The following is a 25,697-nucleotide window of genomic DNA, read 5'->3' as shown; positions in this document are numbered from 1 at the left end:
AAGCAAAAAAAAAAAAAATAAAAATACATATGACAGCTAAAGAATCTCAACATTAAGCAATAAGGTTAAATTACACTTCACAAATACAAATGTTGTAAAGATCACAGTCATCTTAGAGTCAGAGAAGTCTGCCAAGTTCTGCACAGATTTAGAAACTTCCTTCATCTTTGAACGGATAAGTTTTCTTAAAGTCAAACTCCTATTGAAAGTGGAACAGAAGAACCACATGCCACTGCATGCACCAACATTTCATGTATAGAAAAGGCATCAAAAATGCGCCAGAACATATAAAAATAAAAAATATTAAACCTCATTACAGCACTCCATCCAAAAAAAATGTTTTTTTTTTCTATGGCTTTTGCTGTTCTTAATCTCTGTTTCGCTTCACTGCAAATTCCATCAGTGCTTTTTCTGTGTCTGCGTCTATAATCCATTATTTCAACACATGCACGTTTTCCTATATGAATTAAATATTTCTTCAATTTTTAAGTTGTAATTTTGCTTATTTAAACAGTGTGTTTGAAATTTAGCTTAAGGTACAGTTATCTTTCTGTTTAACCCTTTAAAATAATTATAATACTATTAATAAATAATGTTTATAAAGGCTTTATCACACGGCATTCATGTACATTCTTTTCTGCATGAAAGAAAGGTTCTTGCTGTCAGTACTAAAAGATCCTGTGTAAAATATGTGGCTTAAATACTCGCTTTTATGCACATATACGTGTTAAATCTGCAGATCTACACATGTAAAATCTGCAGCTGTCATATTTTAGGCTTTGGGTGGAGAACATTTTGGTTTTCAAATACTGCAACATATACTAGAGCTAATAAAAGGTTTATGTTTTAGAGATGAAAGCCCTAAAAACAGAGACATGTACTGTGAAGTTAAACAACAATTTCCAATGTTGCCTTGACAACAAAGCGGTTCTTCAGCCCCCCCCCCCATCTAAAAAAATAAAGTTAAAATCAGCAGCAACATATACTGCGCTGCACTGTGTGAATGGTCCCGCAGCATTCTGGGACCTGTGACATGTCCCAAGAGGCTGAGGGCAGGGGGTGGGTGAGCAAACTTCCCCTTGGATCGCTTAGGCAAACTGGGCAAAACTGGAAGCAAGTACCTGACAAAAACTGGATATTTTTTTTTGGGGAGGAGAATTAACCCAAGGATGAGGAGGAGGAAGCAGATAAGCTGAACTTACCCTCTTGAGTGTAGTTCAGTTTTAAAGGTCTAAACCTAAATGCAAACATTTAGTATCCTTTACCAGCTTTAGTATCTTTAGCAGATGACTGTCCCCAAGGCAAGCACCAGCCTCTTACTTTTGCCAGGTCTGGTATTGCTTCCCTCATTTAGAGAAACTTTCTGGTATTTGTTAACAAGAAGACCTCCTACTTGCATGTCCCCATCCTTCCAGCACATCAATGCTACTAGTATTTTGCTGTGTGTAACATTACCAATTTGCTACCCATCTCTTTCACCTTCCAGATCTCTAGAAATCAGCGCTGAGGCTCTCTCTTTACTTGGAATACCTGAGTCTGATATGGCCCTTCCCCTGGACCAACTTCAGACTCTCCACTCCAGGATCCAACCAACCCTCTGCTTTGCATGAGAATTTTGGTGTTAATAGTGGCCTTCTTCAAGGCAGTCCTATGTGCCCAATTTTACTATCTCACAGCTGCAGCTCCCTTTAGGCAGTCTAACTCTGTCTGTTGATCCTGCTTCTTGTTCCACTATAACCAGGGCTTTTTTTTCTCGAAGAATAGGTGCAGGAACTCCCCCTTTCTGACTCACTCCTTTTCCCCGCCCCTACCCACCTCCGAGGACCGTTACCTAATTCCACCACCTGCCCACCTCCCAGTACTGCCCCTTATAGAGAATACAGAACTATTTTTGGTACCAAGTAGGTATGGAATTTGTTAATGATTGTTAATGATAACAAGAAAATCAGTAAAATAGATCTCCTGCAGCCAGTAACATCAATACACCCTTTAGCAACAATAGATCCCCCCCAACAACAATGTAGCACCCACAAGAAAAATATCCCACAGACCAGAGTACAACAAAGCCCTGGCAGCAACAACAGATCGCCCCACAGCCTGCATCAATAGACCCCCCTTAACAGTAGATCTCTCCCAGCAACATAAGACAAACCCCAGCAACAATAGATCCCCCACCAGTAACAATAGACTTCCCCAGCAACAAAAGACCCCCCTGCACTGCAGTGCAAATATGGATTCCTTACAGCTACAATACATCCCCTAGCAGCCAGTATCAGTAAACCCTTCAGCACACCCCAGCACCCCTTGCATACATTCAGTGCCGGAGGTGCCGGAACTGCGTTCCCCCACGTTCCTGCTGAAAAAAAGCCCTGACTATAACTAAGTGTATTCAACTGCTTATATTTTAGGCTTGTGATCTCAAGATCGGTTAGTACTTCTTGGGCTTTTCAGCCTCAGGCATCAGTTTCTCAAATGTGCAAGGCTGCTGCCTGGACTTCTATTCACATTTTTGTTATGTTTTTACCAGGTATTTGTTCAGGCCTCAGCTGATGCTGGCTTTAGTAGTAAGATTCTTCAGGTGCGTCTGTTAACCTTGGTGTTTCTGTTTTTTTGTGCGCCTGTTTGCTTTTGTTTTCTCTGTTGCCCACCTTTCAGTTGGACTGCTTTTGGACGTCCCAATGTACCTGTACACTTCGCCCTATGTCCCTTCGTGTTCAATCAAGTAAATAGGATTTATGACATGCTGTAAATTTCCTTTCTTCGAGTACATTAAGGACATGGGTCCCCCCCTCCCCCCCCCCTCTGCTCTTATGCTCCACTCCTACTATGGCTTGCTATAATTCTATAGCTTGCTAGATGTTGGAGGGGTTATACTAGACTGTTCTTTTCAAACTTGTCTGCCAGTTTTCAATTTGCAAGTCAGCAGCTTTACCCAATGTACCCAAATACTTTATGCTTGTGTCCCCTAATGTACTTCAGGAATAAGGAAGTCCTCTCCTCCTGGTGGTCTTACCAGAATGGGCCACTCAAGCCTCAGATTTGAATCTGGCACGGCTCCCCCTTCCCACCACTAATTACAGGACCATCCTTGGTAGAAAACCAGTTATGTAAGCACCAAGAAGGCTCCCTTACAGAAAGGGCAAAAGCCCTTCTCACTGCAGATGAGGTCCTAAGAAGACCACGTGTCACCCCCAAAGGGACATTTGGGGATAGAGAAACAGGATCCAGGCAGCATGCCACTTTCACCAGTCTTCACCCCTCTGGCGGGCATGTGCTCTAAGGAGTCTCACATTTCACAGAAGGACTTTGGGGTTTGCCGCCAGCAGAGTCCAGTGCCAGAAAGACATTACAGGCTGGTCACGCTCCATTTTCTCAGGGGGGTCTGGGTAGGCTTCTGTAGCAATGCCAAGGATCAGCCAATCTGGAAAAATGCAAGATGAGCCCCTTCTGAAGAAACTTGCTAGATACAAAAAAAAAGAACTATGAAAAAAAGGAAGAAAAGGGCTGTCCTTTTCAGCTTTTCTGTGTCCAATCTTCTAAAGGCAGTAGTACTTGAATACTTCAACCTGTGTCTCTAATATACAAATTATGTCCTTGTGAAACTTATCTTTATTGTGTAAACTACTAATCCCATCAATCCACCATGTAATGAAGAGGAACAAAGGCAGACATGTTTGCAGCCCAGCCTGTGTGACAACCATGACTGTCCACATAGATACTGTGGAGAAATTAGTTCAGAAACTAAGGTACAATTAATTAACACCAACAGCAAATTGCATAAACAGTGCAATTCCTATGCCGTGCGATGTAAGAAATGCAGCAATTCATGTAAGTTTCCTGCATCACATCAGTGTGAACGGAGACTAAAGAAGTTTGTATTGAGGTTTTGGATGGGGAGAGCTTAGAATTTACAGACACAGTGAAACCCATGCATCCCAATTGACATGAATAGTATGCCCCTGTAAACAAAGCCTAATGGTCAATTTTTTTTTTTTTGCACACTCTGTATATAGTGATTAAAGTGGAGTTCCACCCTAATTTTATACTTACCTACATCTTCTCGCTCCGGGTCACCTGAAAAAGAAATGGATAATCACATTTTTTTTTTTTTTTTTTTACTTACCTCGTAGCGAAGAAAATATACTAACCTTACTTCCTTCTTCCTCCTTCCTCGGCCGCGGCCCGTCGTCACTTCCTGGCTCTGCAATGATTCCTGGGAGCTGAACGTCATTGCTCCCAGGAATCATTGTGCCTGCACCGGCCCCGACGTCAGTTCCGGGGCGCGCGCGTCATCCCCTTCTAAACAGCTTCTGGGCATGCCCAGAAGCTGTGGAGGGATGACGCTCGCGACCCGGAAGTGACGGCGGGGCCGGCGCAGGGCATCGTGGGACCGAAGAAGGCGGAAGAGGACGCCGAAGAGGATCTCGCTGGCTTCAAGCTGCCCACATCTGAGATGGCAGCGCTGGACAAGAAGTTTTCAAGGTAAGTATTTGTCCTAACAGGTAAGTGCAACCCGGGACAGATCAGAGGCTAGCCATTGTGGAATGCACTAGCCCTGACTGTCCCGGGGGTATTTCTAAAAAAAAAAAAATTCCAGGGTGGAACTCCGCTTTAAGGTAAAATGTTTTAAGCACTCCAACAGGAGCATAGAATGGGGTGTGATCTGGGTGCCAATTTTATTTGTGCCTGTAGGCTCCTGAAATGTAAATCTGGCCCTGATGTAGTCTGTCACAATGACACTATGAACTCATGCGTGGGTGATGTGAACCTGTTTTCATTCTTCCCTTTTTAATAAATGTTTCAAAGTTCACCAGGAAAGCCAAATGATCAGATCCTATATATGCAAAAGGTAAAAAGACTAAGGTTCTGTGAGGGGGAGGCTGATCTTTACAATGATCATAAAGAGTCACCTATTAAAGGGCAGGTTGATTTCTGTGAAGTTGATAACAGCATACATGAACAGGTGTCAGGAGATCATCAGAATGGTACGGCGGGATAGCAGAGCACATTATTTTCAAACACTGTGTCACTTTACTTTCCAGTATTCCCATAGAAGAGGTGACCCTAAACATTTTAGTTTAGTGGCAACTTCGTATATATAACTTATACTAAGGGCCAAAAAAAAAAAAAAAATCAAAAATCAGTTTTATAAATAAATGCGCTCCAAGAAATAGCCTAATATCAGAAGCAACCCATCATACCAGAGGTCACACCCTTCACATCAGAAACCTCTTTATGACATGTGCATATCAGGGATCACCCTTACATCATGGTCGCTAATTCTCCCTATACATCAGGGTCCCCATCAGAAGCAGAGACCAACTGATCTGAATCCTCAGTATGTGCTCTGAGTTGAGGATATGTCACAGACCCCAGCTGCCGGTTTGATAAAATCTTGTAGTGGGCTAAATGTGGTACAAAAGCCGTAGTTTGGATTGCCCTTCCATAGAAAAAAACATTAAAGCGGTTGTATCCTCAAAAAAAAAACAAAAAAATAAATAAAAAACAAACCCTGCAGGACAAAGGCATAATTAGCTAGTATGCATCGCAAACTAGGTCATTAAAAAATACCTTAGAATGAAGCCCCGACACGGTCGCCCGGACACCGCTGAGGCAGCTGACATCTTCCCTCGGCGTCTCTTCCGGGTTTGGCGGCTCCGGTGATGTGAGTGGCCGGAGCCGCGATGACGTTACTCCTGCATGTTCGCGGGAGTTCACTTTCCAGCAGGGAGCCGGCAAGGAGCTCTGAAGGTCCGAATGCGCTGCTGCTGTCAGCGGCTGCATGCAGGGTGAATATCTCCTAAACCGTGCAGGTTTCGGAGATATTAATTTTACCAACAGGTAAGCCTTATTATAGGCTTACCTGTAGGTAAAAGTTAAAAAGCGGAGTGAGTATACTACCGCTTTAAGTGTCTCCATTCACCTGAAATAGCAGCTAGCAGAGCAAAAGGTTTCATGGTTATGTAAAAGTCAAATATCTCAATTACTCAATAAGTAACTAGTACTTATACAAAAACAATTATAGATTTTATCAGCAGTTCTTTCGTATAATGTTTTATTTCCTTGGAATATATTTTCCTTCGATTCCTGACAACTAATGATATACAGTGAAACAACAATCTTTTCAAAACAGTTGTCTCTATGAATATCTTTTCTATATAACACACAGTGAAATTTATGGGAAATGGAGGAAATTAAAAGCCAGATTTTTCATTCAGTGCGAAATTTGCAACAGATGCAGCAAGGGTTTTTTCAACACAACCTACAGCTGCGAAGGTAACAAAGATATGCGAAGATACACCAAGTATTTCTAATCCCAACTCTAGACATTTTTTTTTTTCTGGAGAAATGTCCCCAAAGTTGAAAAATACTTTAAAGTGTTACTAAGACCCTGCATTAACTATATATGATATCCCACAGTACACAGAACATGGAATGCAATCATTTTAATAAATATAAACTGCTAAATACTTTTTCTCATCAGCAGTACTGTATATAGCAGTCTTGTGAATCTGGTTAAAGCTTGCAAGAGGAGTTTTCATTCTCCTCTTACTGTCCTATGAGGCTGCATGACCCCTGAACTTTTTTTTTTTAAATTAATTAAAAGTTTTATTAGTTTTTCATAGAAAGAATAAGAAAAAAGCATTAAAGGTTCAGCAAACAATTAACAGGTGCATGGCCATACAATGATAAAGATTTTGTGTTCAAGAGAGCAAATATAAACGAAAAACGGCAACACTCGGGCATCCCTTGCCTGAAACTTGCATCATCAAACGTAATTAGGTGAGAGCCTGATCATGCCTGGTTCTGAACTTCTGTCTGGACAGTGCTGATTGGCCTTGTGCCGATGACATGCATCCTTCCAAGAAAAAAAAACTCTCCAGCAATACACACTAAACTGAGCATGTGCAGAGTGCCCCCAAGGCTCTGTACTATCAGGAGATGGATTGGGGACTGTGGAAGAAGGGGAGGATCAGAGAAGACAGGATCTAACTGCCTTTTTACACAATGCAGAGGATTAACCCCTAAAGGTTCCAAGGTGAGTAGAACAAGCATGCTTTACTGCATATACAGACTTGTTTTACTCTTGTGGGTTTAGTAACACTTTAAAGTGTTTTTACAGCCACAATGGTTTACTTTTGTATAGCGCAGAGAATGCTTAAATTCCTTGTCCATTTTTTTTATTTATTTAGCTGTTTGTGACCGACTGGGAAGATTTCCCTTCACTTTCTATTCCAAAGAAACAACAGGAAGTCAGGAAAATGCCCCCATCGGGACAGAAAAAACAATATAAATCTAATAAAGGTTATAACACTTTCCTGCTCCATATACAGTATGCTTTTTTTAAGTTTAATCTTTTTATTAGTTTTCATGTCATAGGACAAGGACATTAACCACTTGCTGTCTGCTTACGTTGATAGTACTGCGGCAAAGTGGTCTGTTATCGTCTGACGACGTAGATCTACGTCATCAGGCACCCCGCTTTCTCGGCGGCGCGCGTGTGCCGCCGGAGGCTCGCTCCCGCTGTATTCAGTCACAGCGGGAGTCGGGCCAGGGGAGGAGCAGCGGCGATCGCCGCTGCTCTTCCCCGATCGTCGGGGATCTAGTGTGAAGATCCGCCTGCTTGTGTAAACACAAGCGGGCGGATCTCCTAAGTGACAGGCAGGGTCAGATTGCAGGGTTCAGCATAGCTGAACCCTGGATCTGTCCTTGTGTCACTCAGTCACCTCCCCCCACACACGTTAGTAAGCACCAGGTATACATTAACCCCTCCCTCTCCAATAAAATTAACCCCTTCCCTGCCAGTGTCATTTTTACAGTAACAGTGCATATATATAGCACTTATTACTGCAGTAATGTCACTGGTACCCCCAAAAGTGTCAAAAATGTCAGTCAAGGGTCCGATCTGTCCAACGCAATGTCGCAGTCCCGGAAAAAAAAAATCGCAGATCGCCGCCATTACTCGTTAAAAAAAAAACACCAAAACTGACAGAAATCTTTCCCTTAGTTAGTAAACGCAATAACTTTTGCGCAAACCAATCAAAATACGCTTATTGTGAATTTTTTTTACCAAACATAGGTAGCAGAAAACAAATTGGCCAAAAATTTAAAAAAATTTAGATTTTTACATTTTTTTGGGGGGAATTTCATATAAAAAATGTGAAAAATATTGTTGTTTTTTCAAAATTTACGCTATTTTTTTGTTTATAGCGCAAAAAGTAAAAATTGCACAGATTGTAAAATACCACCAAAAGAAAGCTCTGTTTGTGGGAAAAAAAGGACGTAAATTTAGTTTGGGTATGGCGTCGCATGACCGCGCAATTGTCAGTTAAAGTCGCACAGCGCCGAATAGCAAAAAGTGGCCCAGACGTAAGACAGCAAAATCCTCTAGTGGTAAAGTGGTTAAAATTATAACAGATATAGAAATAATCAACATATTATGAACAATAAGGCATAATATTTCTAAGACATGCGACAAATTAAAAAACATAATGAGGACTTTATTTGTTAAGTGCTGTCTGTGCATCCAGGGGACTGAAGTGGTGATAAAGCTGGGTTCACACCTAAATCGAATGCGGCTCACAGCAGGGGTCCGGTGCATCTCTGTTCTCCATTTCAGGAGAATTTTTGCCTGAATTCAGACCTGAAACTGAGCCAAAGACGCACAGGACCCCTTTGCAATACGCTCCTCAGCCACCACGGAGAGGTGTGAACTGGTTCCATTGAGAGCCAGGCACACTCTCCTGTCATGCGAATTGGATGTGGGGAAACCCGCATCCAATCGGCACTAGTGTGAACCCAGCCTAAATCTCCAGAACATGACATCAGATAGCACTAAAAACCCGTCAGAGGTTCACATTCACCTTAAGACCCATTTCACACATGCAGACCCCTCAGATCCGCCTGTCAGTTTTTCAGGCGGATCTGAATGGATGCCCCATGCATCTCTATGGGGCAGTGGATGTCAGCGGAGACATGTCCGCTGACATCCACTGCCATCCGATCCGATCCTGTCCGTCAAATCCGGATGGATGGAAACCCTTAGATATAAGGCGGATCGGATGAGAACAGACAGGTGGTCCGTTCTCATCCGATTCCCCCATAGAGGACAGCGGGGACACAGCGCACACAGAGTGGAGACAAAGCTGCCATCTGCCTGCTCAGCAAGGGATCGGCGGATCGATCCCCTGCTGAGAAAAACAGAGTCCCCCAATGGAGTGTACAGTGTGAAAGGGGCCTAAAAGGAAAAAAAAAAGCTTTGGCTGGATTTGGGCTTTTTGGAATATTCAGTACCTTGGCTGCATCACATGCCCTGGGAAAGGCATGGGATGTAATTAGGAACCTAAAGATATCAAATTAGACACATGAGCATAGTTTTTCTATAATCAGCTGTCAGATGACCTGTATAGCAAATCCAAAGAGTGTACAAGTACACAGTACGTATTGCAGGTAAGTAGTCTAAAATGGCTACCTATAGCGCTTGCTAAAATTAATTACAATATATATTAATAAAAGATTAAGAAATGTTATACAAAAAATTCATACATAAAATTACATAAGGTGATAATAGTGACAATAAAGTGATAAATACAAATTATTCCATATAAAATTCATGTAAAAAATTCATATAAAGAAATTCCATATAGTGACTGTCGTGAAATATTGGAAAAAAACAAGTCCAAAAAATGTTTTTTAGGGTTTAGAGATCCAATGAAAAATTCAATAAATAAATAAAGTGAGTCTCTTGTGCAAACGGTGCTTATTTCCAAACCATAGGTGCAAGTGCTCAGCGTAGTGATTTCTCAATCCGCTCTGTAGTGCTCAGTGCAGCTTTTATTTCCACCGTGACAAATGGTAAGATTGAATCACTTACCAAATAGCGTAGGTCATGTATGCCTTATGGCACCAAGACCAGCCAAGCTTAGGTCGCCTTCCAGGCTGTGATGGAGTCTCCTCGTGGCTCTCTTTGGGTGGGTAGGAGGCGGGCTCCCCCTCTCTCTCCTCTCACCTCAGGCCAAATATGAGGGAAGATAAAAAAATAGCTCCGGATAGTGTAGTATCTTTGATATAATTTTTATTTGGGTAAGAATAATACAGGGTAATATAGAACAATATAAGCAACAAAAATTAAGTATAAAAGGATTTGCCAATTAAAAAGACCGAAAAACGTCAGCTCGTGAGCGTGTGTACCGGTGCAAACCGATTGCAGGGTAGCGAGCGGGAAGACTTCCGGCTTGCGTTCCACCTGCGTCACACGTCACGTACGCTGTGCTTTCCAAATCTTACGCGTTTCGTCGCATCCGGTGACGTCTTCGGAGACAGTACGGATGGCACTCCTAGGAGGAGTGCAAAGTCCCTTGGTCCGTTGGAAATTTCATCTGTATCTGTAGACCAGGGATCCTCAAACTACGGCCCTCCAGCTGTTTCGGAAATACACATCCCATGAGGCATTGTAAAACTCTGACATTTACAGACATGACTAGGCATGATGGGAATTGTAGTTACTGAACATCTGGGGGGGCATAGTTTAAAGACCCCTGCTGTAGACCATCAACAGTTTAGAGGTATGGATGAGGCAACTGGATGGATGGATGAACAGGAGAATGGACCGAGACTGAGAACTCTGCAGCTCCCACAGAAGATCTGGGTAGGATCACCTCAATGTGGAAGAAAATGAATACTGACCTCAGTGTCCTGCTATTCGTTTTCTTCTACAGTCAGATGACCTGTGCCTGTCATCATAGGTAAGGCGTGAGGACAACGTGACTATATTTTCTGCTGCTTCCTCTCCTGAGCTCTGACACAAACACACTGTATTCAAACAAGCCAAATGTTTTATAAGCCAACAGGATCAGGGGTGACAAGTTAGACCCGTGGTTAGAGTTTGCTTATAAGTCGTTTACAGCTGGAAGTTTACACATTACAACACAGTACTATTGATTTATCAGTAACAAAATATACGGAGTATACTTGGGTAAACTCTACAGAGGGAAATGGTCGGGGAGGCAATTGTTGTGGGATATTTTCAGACACAAAGCGAATGTCTGGCAGAGGGAAATAGCTGGAAAGTCAAGACTAATATTTAGTAAGACCGAAAGCACAAACAAATTAGGTCTAGCAATCGTAGACTTCATCCAGAATTAAAAAAGCATATTTACATAGTATTTCAAAGTATACAACAGCCTCTCCATAGCAAACTGCTCACTTACAGATTAGAAAAGGAATATGTATTCATAAAAAGCAGAAAGCTTCGGCCGGGATCTGTGGCTTAAAGAAACAACAGTTAATTCTGCTAACTGTTTACTAAGCAAAGTAAAAAGTGTTGACAGATGTTAGGTTTAAGAAAATGCTCCATATAATAGGTTCTATACACTTCTCTTAGGCTAAACAAAGACTATAACAGACTTTTATGGTTTGTTGACTGTAGTATAGTAAGTGCTGTCTAACATAGGTTACGCATATAGTTTTTTATTGATTCTTTATTATAAGTATGGTATTCATTATTTAAATTATACTTATAGTCAAAAATAAAATATGTTGTTTGCCATAAAAAAATAGTACATAGTTACATACAGTAGTTGGTATGGCTGAATAAAGACACCAGTCCAACCTATGTGGGTCTGTTTATGTCACTATCATTTCCCATATCCCTGTATATTGCGTTTGCTAAGATGTCCATCTAAGAGTTTTTTAAGCACTTCCATACTGGGCACTTTTAACCTTTTCCTGCCACTTCGTATATATAACAAATACTAAGGGCCAGAAAAAAAAAAAATCAAAACTCAGTTTTATAAATAGGCATTTTTTGGCTTTCAGCACTGGCACTGTCACACTTTGAATGACAATTGCGCGGTTGTGCAACACTTAACCCATATGATATTTTTATCATTTTTTTCATACAAATAGAGCTTTCTTTCGGTTGTATTTAATCACATCTGTTTTTTTTTTTTTGCAAAATTAAAAGGACCATTACTTTATTTTAACAAACACATTTTTCTTCGTTTCGGTTATAAAATTTTGCAAATAAATAACCTTTTTTTCATAAATTTAGGCCAACTTATATTCTGCTACATTTCTTTGGTAAAAATAACCCAAATCAGTGTAAATGATTTAGTCTGTAGAAAAGTTAGAGAGTCCACAAACTATGGTATATATCGAAAAATCGATCAATCCTAATGTACTGACCGCCTCATTTCTTGAGGCCCGAAAATGCCAGAACAGTACAAATATCCCCCAAACGACCACTTTTTGGAAAGTAGACAGTCTAAGGCAGTGATGGTGCACCTTGGCACTCAAGATGTTTTGGAACCTAATTTTCCATGATGCTCAACTACATTGCAGAGTGCAGGAGCATCATAAGAAATGCAGTTCCAAAACATCTGGAGTGCCAAGGTTCACCATCACTGGTCTAAGGTATTTAGTAAGAGGCATGGCCTGTTTTTTGAAGATGTACTTTTTTGTCACTGTTTTTTGGAAAATTAAGAAATTTAAAAAATGTTTTTTTTTCTCAATTTTTTACATACTGTCACCAGTGTAGTACAGTGCCATCCAGAGGCGTAACTAGAACCTTCAGGGCCCAATGCAAGAAACCATGGTCCTGGGGCCTATCCTACTGATCCAGGGACCCCCCAGCATCCTCTGTATTCCCCAGCACACCCCAACATCCCCTGCACATCTATGTGCTCTGCCACAAATCTCTGCACCCCCCACACCTCTGTACCCCCCCCCCCCACACACCTCTGCACCCCTCGAGCACACCATTGTACACTGCAGCAAGTGAACTTGGCACCCCACACAGCCCTAAGGCCCCTTTCACACGGGGCTGATCCGCCTGGGGATCCACTTGCTCAGCGGGGGACCTCCCTGCTGATCCTCACTGAGCAAGTGGATGACAGGTCTGTGTCTGCTCCACTCTACAGAGTGGACACGAAAACAGCCCGCTGTACTCTATAGGACAGTCATATGAAAGCGGACTACGTATATAAAGCTAAGGGCTGGCTGTTTTCCACACACCTTTTTTAGTTCCCCTTTTTTCTTCATTTTTGTCAGATCGGAGCCGACTACCTGTCCATTTCCATCCAACTGTCATAAGATCCAAGCTGCCTGACGTACGGGCAATGGATCTCCCATCTGTCTGTTTTTAGCAGGCAGGATTGGCTCAGATGGCGGCGGGTGTCAGGGGACACATGTATTTGCAAATGTGTGGAAACTAAACCCCTGTTTTTACCATAAACCGTTAGAATCATTCGATTTGCTGCAGGCTGGTTGGTAAGTTGAGCTGAAAATTTTTCTTTGTTTTTGTTTGACATGCGTCACCCTTCCATGTGCTCCTTGCTGTTAAGGCCAGTTATAGGTGGTGGCACTTGCGTTTTTTTTGTACTATTGGTTATTTGGTGAATGGCGCACTGGATACCTTTGCTGCCATTGTGCGCTATACAGTGCACCCCTGTGCCTTTAAGGAGGGGTGGGCTTCCTCCAGGCATACCTGCCCTCAATCCATGCATTACTATATATGTGCTTCTACTACCCTGTTTCCCCCAAAAATAGGCTCTACCCCAAACATAAGACCTATCTATATTTTTGGTGGTGGCTGCATAATAAGCCCTACCCCGAAAATTAGCCCTAGTATTAAACATTGTAAAAACATGTAATCTGTTTTGTAAAAAGATTATATATTGTGCAGTGTGTCTCCTTTTGCAACTTTATGGTGGAAAATTCCTTATATACAGGGCCGCTGGGCGCTCACGTGACCCGCCGGAGATCTTCTCCTCTCCTCCCAGCTGATGTCAGCTGCCCCTCCCTCTGCAGTGCTTGGGGCGAGGAAGAAGAGCTTTGGCGGCTCACGTGGATACCCAGCGGCGCTGTAAATAAGGTATTTTCCACTATAAAGTTACAAAAGGAGACACACTGCACATTATATAATCTTTTTACAAAATGGATTATATAATTTGGCAAAGACTTTAACCAAGGCTTCATTTTGGGATTACAGAATGTCATAATGCTGACTCCTGAGCTGACAGGGAGAGAGGGGGAGAGAAGACAGAGGATATAGGAACTTTTTAAAAAAACATTTTATCATCTTATAATTTATATTATTCCAGGTTTTTTAGAACATAGAGAGGGGTAAATTACACAGCACAAGCACTGTGCTGTCTATCACGCTTTAAAGGATCAGGATTTTTTCTTTTTATTTTTAGGATTGTCATGATGACATAACTGTATTTTAATAAATTTAGATTATTATACATACCGTAAATAAATAAGCCATCCCCTGAAATTAAGCCCTAGTGTGTTTTTTTGTAGCCAAAAGGTGATACAAGACCTGGTATAATTTTAGGGGAAACATGATATGGAGGCTCTCAAAATTTTTAGAGTTAGGACTGCAGATAATACTGGGGTGCCTTGACGTGGCCTCTGCAGCTTATGCATGTATCTGCAAATGTGTGCAAACGAAACCCCTGTTTTTAACGTGAACTGTTAGACAAGACTATTCGGTTTGTTGCAGGCTGGCTTGTAAGTTGAGCTGGGAATTTTTCTTTGTTTTTGTTTGAAAGTGGTATGTTTTTAGTCTGAATTTGAATTCTGCATATTAATTGGAATGTTTATTTGAAGGACGGCCAATGTAAAATAAAGGTAAAAATATTTTTTAGACAAACACCAATTGGCACCAATGTTAAATGTGCACCAAAATGTTAAATGTGCACCAATGTTAAATCTGAACATAGGCTGTACATGATTACCCCATTTATATCAATATCTAGATCAATTAAACACAATAATGAGCTGAAAGCCTTTTCCAGGTACTGTACATATCTTTCAAATCTGTCACAGAAAAAAAATGTTAATCCGGATCTTGGTTATATAAGGGAGGATTGGCCACTGTCACATGAGTTAGCCTTAGCGCTGTTTGCATAAAATAGCTTTTACATTCTCATAGAGGTCAACACAAAATCAAAGGCTGTCTACACACACCCTGCTGTAGGGTTTATAAGGTGGTCAGACACACAGACGATTTGCTGGCCTTAGAATGGTCAGATTTTTGCCTAAGGCCCAAAAGGTGCAATGTTCCCCTGATTCTGTTGGCCAATGCATGTCTGCCTACAGAAATTAGATCTTTGCCCAAGTTTAAATGGCGAGACTGGAAAACTTTTATATCAACTGGCCAGATCGCCCTCGCTTTTTTCTCAGTTGTTTGAAACATTTCCTGATGCTACTCTCTTGAGCAACGTATAATGAAGTTCTAACAGTATCCATCTGGAAATTGTAGAGATTGCACAGCACTGTTCATGCCCAGACAAGAGGTACTTTCTCCACACTAAGTGTTCACATTGTTCCACTCATATTATAGAGAGAGAAGATTGATGAAGAAAGAGGCACAATGTGACTGCGCTAACTGCCAGGCCAGCTGAAAAGAGTTTTGTGTACTCTCTGCTCAGCACTACGATAATCCCTGTACTTCACAGACTCTGAACAGACCCTCGGCCCTCTCGCACCCCAGTGCTAAATTCTTTGTGTTTTCTATGAGCTTCCTACACTGATTCTTCTCAGCAGCAGCATACTTGTCACAGCTGTGTTAGGGAAAGGTAACCAGGTTTTAACCTGCCTGGCCCCCTCTTGATGTGCCTTTGCCAAGCTGTATCCACCTCACACTCAGCTGACGTGTCTCACAGTCGCTATTCTTCTGTCCTGCATGTTAAAAGCTCCCCCGGAACAGATGTTTCTGTGTGTTTGCACATCTCGATCCTAAAGGCAGGGTTCCACATTTAAAAGACAGCTACATTTTTGTGCCTTACCATGATTATGTGAGTTTGACGGTGGGTGGGCTTTGTTTTACTATGTGTGTTTTAGGGGGTAGCGTAGATGAGAGCTGTCACTTCTTTCAATCCCCTGGTGAGACTTGCATTGTTAAATATGGTATAACTACTTACCAGCAAGTGTTTTTTTTTCCCCTCTAGCTTTTCACATTTTTTACCATTGGCAATCTTAGCTCCACTTATCCAATGACTAATCAAATGGCACATTATATATCTTCAGGACACTGCTCTTTTCTAAGACAGATGTGCACGTTACTGCCTTTATTGGGCATTAGCCTATTATAATAGGGTGCTTGGACTCCTTTCTGGAGAGTTTTGGCCTCATTTTACTTATATATTTACTAACCTCCAAAGTACAAACTATTTAGGCAAAAGGCATACTTGCAACACTCCCAGTTACATGGGCCACAAAAAACGAATATGCAAAAATAATTGGTTAGATGTACAAGTGCTTTTCTCATCACTTCTTTTACTTTATACTGGCTGCTCAGCATAACAAATGTAATATTATAGATGTTAGATAAAGGTTGAATGTAGTTAAACAGTACATTTTAAAAGAGATATATAAAGGAGATCAAGAAGAAGGACAACTTTGGAGGAAAGAGAGATTTGGTTCTAAAGAAGGACGCCTCTTCAAGCGCTAATGAAATATAAATTATTCTTTGTTGGTACTACTATGACTATAGCCAATGTACCCCTACAATGGTCTGGAGAGACATTTGCAGCTATCAGCTTCTTATATTACTGACATCAAAAAAGGAAGTAAGACAGCAAAAATACCATTCTAACATCAAAATATACATGCAGGCCTTATTCTCACCTATCTACATGTAGCCAGATGTTGGGCTACAGCAATATGGAGAAGGAGACATTGCCTTTTTTTTCTCTCCCTCTACTGAAATACTGATGTTATGCTGCACCATTCTTCTCCGGCCAGAAGGGGGAGAGCTAAAAACAAGCAAGACACCTATAGACTTATATGCAGAGAGCTAAGAATTCTGGGAGTTGTAGTTTGAGACAGCAGCCATATGATGGGATGAATGCACTCCTTACACTACAGATCCCAATAGATACTGTGCAGTAGAAGGAGTGGAGAGATGATTTTTATACAACTGCCCAGGAAAATTCTTCCTCTCGGACCTGAGGGAGTTAGAGAGAGAGAGAGCAGTGGGAGACCATACCAGCAGAGATTTGACCCTGAGACTGGGAGTGAGGACACCCAGGGGCAGCATAGAACCTCTCACATCACAGCAACTGCACCATTGCTGCAAGGAGACTGGAGCATCCACTTACCCTCTGCTTTCTACTGATGATCACCGGAGACTGAGGACGCCCCTTTTCTACAGCAAGAGGCCACTGCAGCATCCAGGGGACCGGTGAGAGGGCTACTTGCCCATTGCGTAAACTGCTAGAAGGAACTGGGCCACTGAGAGCAGGACACCAAGTGTACCCAATCCATACTGCACTTATTCCAAATCTAGACTGCACCTATAACAACCCTATGCTGCATTATACCAAACCTTTACCACATCTGAACCACATCTACCTTGCACTTGTGCCAAGACTGTACCTATACTGCATGCAAGTTAACTGGGAATGCCTACAGATATCCGGCAGAGGAACATCTCAAAGGACTGCTCCTCCCATAATAATTATTCTGCAAGCTCCTTTGTTTCCCCGCCCCCTCTGCTACCATCCTTTTTTTTCTTTTGGAAAGTGCATACCCAGTTGATATACCGCTACTACCAGGTACTAAGTATTATTTTCAGTAAATATCCTGTTATATTGTATGTTTGTACAATCATTTTGGTGTGTTCAAGAAGCTGAGTTATTTTGGAAAACATCAAGGCAAAGAACAGAGGACCCATCCTATCCAGAAGCTCCTACAAGGGTAGTGCTACATACAGTATGTGCATAGTACATAAATGTCATATATATAAATGTTGTAGTTCACATGGTTTACTACTTCTGTGTCCAACAAATTTACCTTTATTGCACAATGTGAATGGAGCCTAATAATACTTACCAAGCACACTGTTGGTGACTCCAGTGTTCACTTCCTGTAGAGCTACACTGGCTGATAATATCTTCAGCATCCAGCACTTCAGACATGCAGAAGCAATTATTGCTATGACACATTTTACTTTTAAAGTACACCTGTCATGAAAGCGATATGGTTGCTGCCATTGCTAGCCTTCTACTTAAATTGATAGCTGCCTACCTACGCCTGCTTTCAATACTTGTGAGTCACAGACCTGGGAGAAACATGAAGCAAATGAAAGTTGGAATTCTTGAATTCTATACTTTACACCAGAATCTCTTTAAGTATCCTAACTCAATACGTGTCACCACCCTGGTAAAAGAGTTTAAGGAAGAAGACAGGCAGGGGATGACAGTCCATGTCTGCAGCGGAAAAAGTGAGCTAGTAATTACATGTACATGGCTCTTTCCTTCAAACATTATATAAAAGAGCTTTATATACATAGCTCTTACACATTTTTGACCCAAACATATATCTAAAAAAACTTCAAGATTAAAATATTAGACTATAATATTGTGTTTGGCTAAAAACATTGTAAAATAACGGTCTTTACATTAATTTCCTATTTTGGTGCTTTACTTAACCACTTTACCACCGGAGGATTTTCCTGCTAAAAGACCAGGGGGTTTTTTGCGATTTTTTACTGCGTGAATTTAACGGACAATTGCGCGGTCGTGCGATGCTGTACCTAAACGAATTTCACGTCCTTTTTTTCCCACAAACAGAGCTTTCTTATGGTGGTATTTGATCACCTGTGCGATTTTTTGATCACGCGCTATAAACAAAAAAAGAGCGTAATTTTTGCAAAAATAACAATATTTTTCACTTTTTTTTATATGAAATTCCCCCCCAAAAAAAATGTAAAAATCAAAATTTTTTAACATTTTCGGCCAATTTGTTTTACGCTACCTATGTTTGGTAAAAAAAATCGCAAAAAGCGTATTTTGATTGGTTTGCGCAAAAGTTATCGCGTTTACTAACAAAGGGAAAGATTTTTGTCATTTTTGGTGTTTTTTTTTTAACGAGTAATGGCGGAGATCTGCATTTTTTTTGCGGTACTGCGACATTGCGGCGGACAGATCGGACCCTTGACTGACATTTTTGACACTTTTGGGGGTACCAGTGACATTACTGCAGTAATCAGTGCTATACATATGCACTGTTACTGCAAAAATTACACTGGCAGGGAAGGGGTTAACTGTATTGGACAGGGAGGGGTTAAGTGTGTCCTAGGGGCGTGCTTCTAACTGTAGTGGGACATTGCTATTGGTGTAAAAACAAAGATCAACGGTTCTACATAGTAGAACCGTCTGATCTTCATTTTTACACAGGGAGAACTGACAGGCGGCATGTTTACATAAGCCGCTCTGTATTTCTCCCGCTGTACCGGCGATCGTAGTGTGACCGGCGGACATCGGGTCCGCCAGTCACACTCCCGCACTCCTCCGTGAACGAGCCTCGGCGGGCGCGCGCCTCGGCGGGCGCGCGCTCGCCCGCTATTGGCTCTAGGAGTGACAGGCGAGCGACGTAGACCTACGTCACTCTGCCTGGCCGGGGCCGACTGCCGCAATAAATATACTGTGAGCAGTCGGCAAGTGGTTAATGACATCAGTTACGTAAGGATTTACCTGTATCATTTTTTAAGCAAAAAAAAAAAGGATTATCCCCCAAGGTGAATGGGATTATAAAGGCAACTGCTAGTCAAAATAGATAAAAGTATACTTTATTTGTTACATAAAAAATATATCACATGAACTGTGTGTTGGAACATACGACAATTATAAAAATATCACGGCTATGGAAATAATCTTAGCTAAATATATGTGTTACAGCCTCGTTCTTGGGGGTAAGTGTTCCACCGGTACCCAATGCGTTTCAAGTGATCCCCACTTTTCTTCAGGGGTATACAGGATGGAGGTTACGAAGTTCCCCAAAATGAGGATATTATTTGAGAAGACAACAAGTCGTGTATGTTAAAAAACAAAAAGAGATTTGGGAATAGGAGTGCCATGGTAATATGGTGGTGGAATAAGGTGGTCTAGAATGGAGATATCTCGGCTGTCAACAGTAACATATGATCCCACAACGGTCCTCAAAGATGGGCCAAAAGGTAATATAAATAGTGGTGTATTGGTTTATCTGTCATGTTTTATGAGTCCTCTAAATGTACATATCTGCTGTGAGATTTGCTGACTTATTACAAAATCTCTGTTTGGTTTTTAACATACACGGCTTGTTATCTTCTCATTTAATATCCTAATTTTAGGGAATTTCGTAACCTCCAACCTATATACCCCTGAAGAAAAGTGGTGATCACTTGAAACACGTTGGGTACTGGAGGAATACTTACCCCCAAGAATAAGGCTGTAACACATTTTTTGCTAAGATTACTTTCATAGCTGTGATATTTTTATGATTGTCATTGTACTTGTATGTTCACACACACTATTCATGTGATATATTTTTTATGTAACAAATAAAATATACTTTTATTTATTTTGGATAGCGGTCCCCTTTATAATCCCATTCACCTAAGAGGTAATCCTTTTTTTTTGCGAATTCCCAGGGATGATGGCCACCTCTATTCAGGACTTCCAGTGATTGGTTATTTTTTTCTGTATCATTTTTTTAGTCATATCCTTGAAGAAGCCTTATCCAGTTAGCATCATCCACAAAGCAAACAATCAAAAAGAAGACTGATTGTTTTTTTTATTTATTTATTAGATGCTCCAGTAAAAAGATAAGCAGCAGAAGCTATTTGCTCCCAATTTATAAGTACTGTTTTACCTACCGCTGGGGTGTCAGGTGCATCCAGTGAGTGGGTGCCCCTTATACAGCCTGGGCTCCCACAGAGGCACACAGAGACCGATTTTAAAATCAACATACTCACATTTAAGAATAACAAGGTGCCTGCTCTTCAGTATTGTTGCCTATCTTAGGCACATTTTGGTCCAGGTAAGTTTTATTTTATTGGAATTGCTCATTTGTGTTTTTCAGAAATAATGTAAAAAAAACAAAGAATTTCAACTGTACATTGAATTTTTCAATAACTAAATATATCCTCATTCAATACAGAACATTCAAAATATTGACTGATTAATAATAAGCCTATTTATAAGATTCACAAAATAATGTCTCTTAAAGAAAACTATTTATGGTTGGGATGGTGCAAAAATGTGTTTTAATCTTGAAAATAATAGTGACTAATTTAAAGCTGAACTCCAGCCAAAAAGAAAACACAATAAAAATGAATAGCCCATTAAAAAATCAAATACTACAACCGGTGTGTACTGTAATATTGAGCTTCAATCCAGAGAATCATCCAACCTACTTCCTCTGATCAAAGGTTGTTATGGACTTGCCCCACCTTGTTATTAAAAAGTGACACCTCATCTCTCTCACTCTGCTTTCTCCTCCTTTTAGCATGCTCCTTGTCAGCACATGAGCTGATTGGCTCCTTCTGCTGATTCCTAATCCTTTACCCCATTTTCAAAACAGGGACTGCAAGTGACAGATACCTGCTCAAATTCAGGTCCTTACAATGCTTGCAGTAAAATATACTTTTAATGATGTATTAATGATTACAGAGTTGCATTAATTTGAGTGTTTAAATTTGCTTAGAGTTAAGCTTTAAAATTTTAGCTTGAAACCTGAGAAATACAAGAATGGACACCTTTTATGCAGAATACATGTGCACTAGCTATAAAAAAGGGCATTTAAACAATTCAAAACACAGTGTCCCAATTCTTACTCTACTTTGAACGTATGTTTGTGAAACACTACCAAACCTATATACTAAAAAAATATAAAAGTATCAGTTGGCTTACTTGTGCTCTCTCTCTTCCATTTCCTGTTGTGTAGCAGATGCCCTGCGCAGGGATTCTTTCAACTCCGCATTCTGGGTCTGGAATTCTTGCAGTTGGAGGCCCAACTCTTGATTTTGTTTCTGGTTGATGCTGAGGAGCTCCTCTCGATTCTGCAGAGCTTCGTCGTACAGAGTCATTGCCCGAGAGAACTGCTCCTTTAGATTTACTTCTTGAGAAAGGGACTGGTGCAAACTGAGGAAACATTAAGTATACATGATAATGTCAGGATATTTAGTGGGTTTTGAATAATGGGATTTTTGACTTACTGTAAAATCTATTTCTTTGAGTTAATTGACAAACAGCTCTCCGGGATTCTGAACCATTGGGTTATATTGCCCCATACAGGAGTAGGACACTAGGCAGAACAAAAGAACTTGGCTACACCTATGGGCAGTCCTAGGTGGTATACTCCCCCTCTCTGCTATAGGTCTTCAGTTTTGTAACAAGCGATATCAGAAATACTACAACTCCATAGAGGGGAGGGTGCTGTGCCCATCAATGAACTCAGAGAAATAGATTATGCAGTAAGTTAAAAATCCCATTTTCTCTTTCGTTCATTGACGGACACAGCTCTCCCAGATTCTGTACTATTGGGACATCCTCAAGCAGTGCCAAACATGAGGAGTGGAACAACAACAAAAAAAAATTCCAAGACTAACAATAGCCAACCAGGTAAACAGCAGCTCAACAAAAAACAACTGGAGCCCAACCTGAACTATACAACCCCAAAGAGGGAACAGAACCTCTAAACAGCAGCCTGCAAAACCTTGTGGCCAAAGGAATTATCTGCAGATGCCAACACATCCACTTTATAGAATTTAGTGAAAGTGTGCACAAAACGACCAAGTGGCTGCCTTGCAAACCTGCGCCACTGACGCCTGATGACGGAAGGCCCAAAAAGCACTAAGCGCCCGACTAGAGTGTGCTGTGACAGGGAAAGGAGGAACCTGACTCCTGATTGAATAGGCCTGAGTCACTGTCTGATCCACCTGGAAATAGTCGCAGAGGAAGTGGACAGCTCTTTTTTTGGCCCGTCCGGGATCCTAAACAGTGAGTCTGACCGTCGAAAAGACTTTGTAGCTGACAGATACACCCGAATTGCCCCGAACATCCAGCATAGAATTCCTTAGGATGCTTGGGCTTGGGATACAGGGAAGGCAACACAATATCTTCATTCAAATGGAAGTCAAAAACTACCTTAGGAAGGAACGACGGACATGGGCGAAGAACCAACTTATCTTTGTGGACCACCAAGTAAGGGGCATGACAAGATAACGCCGCCAGTTCCGATACCCTGGGAACAGAGGTGATAGTACCAAAAAAGCCACCTTCTGGGACAACAAAGGCAGGGGAATCTCCCAAATTCTCAAAGGGAGGCTTCTGGAGAACTGAAAGCAGATCCCACGGCGGTAAGGGAGACTGCACCGGTGGAGTCAAATGTCAGACCCATTAAACAAAGGTACGCCCCAGACTGCGTTGCCAGGGGTCACTGAAGGAAGACCGGCAAGGCCAACACCTGGCCCCTTAAAGGTACTCAAGGCAAATTTCTGCTGAACATCCCATTGAATAAAGGTCAAAATCCGAGCCAACGAAAAAGAACGAGGATGTATACCAATTGACTCACACCATGAAATGTACGCTTCCACGTATGATGATAGATCTTCCTAGAGGTCGATTTCCTAGCCTTCAGAATTGTCAGAATCACTGACCCAGGCAAACCTCTATCCTTCAGCACCTGGCTTTTAACAGCTAGGCCTTCAAAGCCAGCAACTGTAAAGCAAGATGGAAGATTGGCCCATGGGAAAAGTCTCCAAGGGACATCAGCGACCAGGTGCACCAGGTCAGTGTACCAAGACAGATGAGGTCAGTCTGGGACCACTAGAATGACCGGAATCCCCTCTGCCTTGATTCTGCGCAAGAGCCATGGCAGAAGCTTGAGAGGAGGGAAGGCGTAGATCAGACGAAACTGGCCTCACGTGGCCACCAGAGCTTCTGTGGAGTCCGCCAGAGGATCCCGTGACCATGCCACAATCCTCGGTACCTTTCTGTTGAGCCAGAACGCCAGCAGATCGACCTCGGGGGGGGGGGGGGCCCCACTGGAGACATATCTAATGAAACATGTCTGGTTGAAGGAACCACTCCCCTTGGTCCAACGCCTGCCACCTGAGATAGTTCACCTGATATTTTTCCACTTCAGGAATGTGTACGGTGGAGAGGGCCAGAATGAAGCCGTCTACTTCCAGGGCTGCCAATACACTCTTTGTTCTGCCCTGGTGATTGACATAAGCCACCGTCATTGTCCGACTGAATTTGCACCCGGAGTTGATCCATCCAGTGATCCGGGCACAGCCTGATCGCCTGGAGTTCCAAGTCATTTATCAGCTGTCTGGACTCCCCACCCGGACAGACTAGCATCCGTGGTGACCACTGTCCAATACAAGGGGGGAAAAGGATTTGCCCTGTCAAAGAACCGGAGAGCCAAGCCACCAGACAAGAAACCCCTTGGTTTCCTGGCTCAGCCGGATCTGATTGTCCAGAGACTTCGGACACTTGTCCCATTTGACCAGGATCTCCCTTTAAGGGGACCTCGTGTGGAACTCTGCAAACGGAACTGCCTCAAAAAGGTAGACACCATCAGGCCCAGCACCCGCCTGCAAGTCCAGAGGTATAGTCATCAGCTGGACAGCGGGATATGAATTGCAGCATGCAACTTCTGGAGTTAGTCCAGAGAAAGGAACATTGGCTAGAGCTGAATCCAGAGTCAGACCCAGATAATACAATTTTCTGGATGGAATCAAAGCTGACTTCTGGTAATTTAGAAGCCAACCGCACTCGATCTGGGTTTGCATAGTGATCTCCACACCCTCCATTAGAACAGCAGAGGACTACGCTCTCAAGATGAGGGGATGTCGGGCAGAAGGAACGCTGCGACTCAGGCCGAGACCCAGTCATATGCGACCTCGCGAGGCGTTTAACTTGCAGGCCAGCCCCCGTCCAGGGGGGATATGTCACAGCCGACCTAGCACGGATCTGTAGTCTGTGAATGCTCTCTGGCCAGATTAGGGTGACTACTGGATCTAGATTTTCAAGCCAGTTGCCCAGTCCGGTAGTTGATTGTAGATCTCGCAGGAGAAAACCAAGAGAAAAAAAAGGCATTTAAACAGAAAAAAATTGCCAGGACCAGAGATCCCGGCAGAGAGCTAGGTCCTTACTCCTGACTAGGCAGAAAAATACTGAAGACCTATAGAAGAGAGAAGGAGTATATCAGTAGCTCTCTCTTCTGCCTAGTGTCCTACTCCTAAAGGGGGCAATATAACCCAATGGTTCAGAATCCTAGAGAGCTGTGTCCATCGATGAACAAAAGGTTGACACTTAAAATCAAACTGAACAAACCTGTGAAACTTACTAAATAAAGCTGAGTGCTTACTAAACATTTAATATATATATATATATATATATATATATATATATTAAAATATATGAATTTAAATTATAAATACATTATAATCCTGAGACAGGTAGAATGACACCGTACAATGCAGTCTCTATAAAGGGTTACTGATATCAGGTTTATTTCTACATACCAGGAAAAGAGAAAAATGCTTCAGCAAAAAAACAAAACAAAGTCCTGCTTACTTCAGCAGATGCGTCCAAGTCCATTCACTGGGCTTTTGCTAACCCTGGAACCAATTGAGTAATGTCTGTGATACTTTTTTTTTATTTGCACTAACATCCAATTTTTCAGGACCAGCTTTCAGGGGGTGCCCCCTTCATCACTGTCTAACACTCTGATTAAACTTTGTGCATTAGAACAGCTTAGAAGTATGGATTTCTATTTTTTTCCTCCTTTATACTTACCTAAGTGGATGCAGCATCGGTCCAATGCTGCATCTGTCCCCTGGCGCCTTTGCACTGAGAACCAAGTGATCGAACACCGCCGATCGCTAGATTCTGACAGCTCCCCAAACAGAGAGC

At 41.9% G+C, this 25,697-nt stretch overlaps 1 protein-coding gene across 1 annotated transcript in view; it reads right to left on the bottom strand.

Annotated features, from left to right (window-relative positions):
- MIPOL1 (mirror-image polydactyly 1) overlaps positions 1-25,697 on the bottom strand; it is a 590,346-nt gene that overhangs the window by 16,383 nt on the left and 548,266 nt on the right. The window contains exon 10 of the mRNA XM_082275213.1: positions 21,684-21,914. Within this exon, the coding sequence (XP_082131339.1) occupies positions 21,684-21,914 (231 nt within the window). The remainder of the gene's footprint in view (positions 1-21,683; positions 21,915-25,697) is intronic.

This window comes from Pelophylax lessonae (genome assembly GCF_965119305.1).
Source record: "Pelophylax lessonae genome assembly, chromosome: 13".
Classification (NCBI taxonomy): domain Eukaryota; kingdom Metazoa; phylum Chordata; class Amphibia; order Anura; family Ranidae; genus Pelophylax; species Pelophylax lessonae.
The sequence above is the reverse complement of the archived record's forward strand: the minus strand, read 5'-3'. Positions and strand labels throughout refer to the sequence as shown.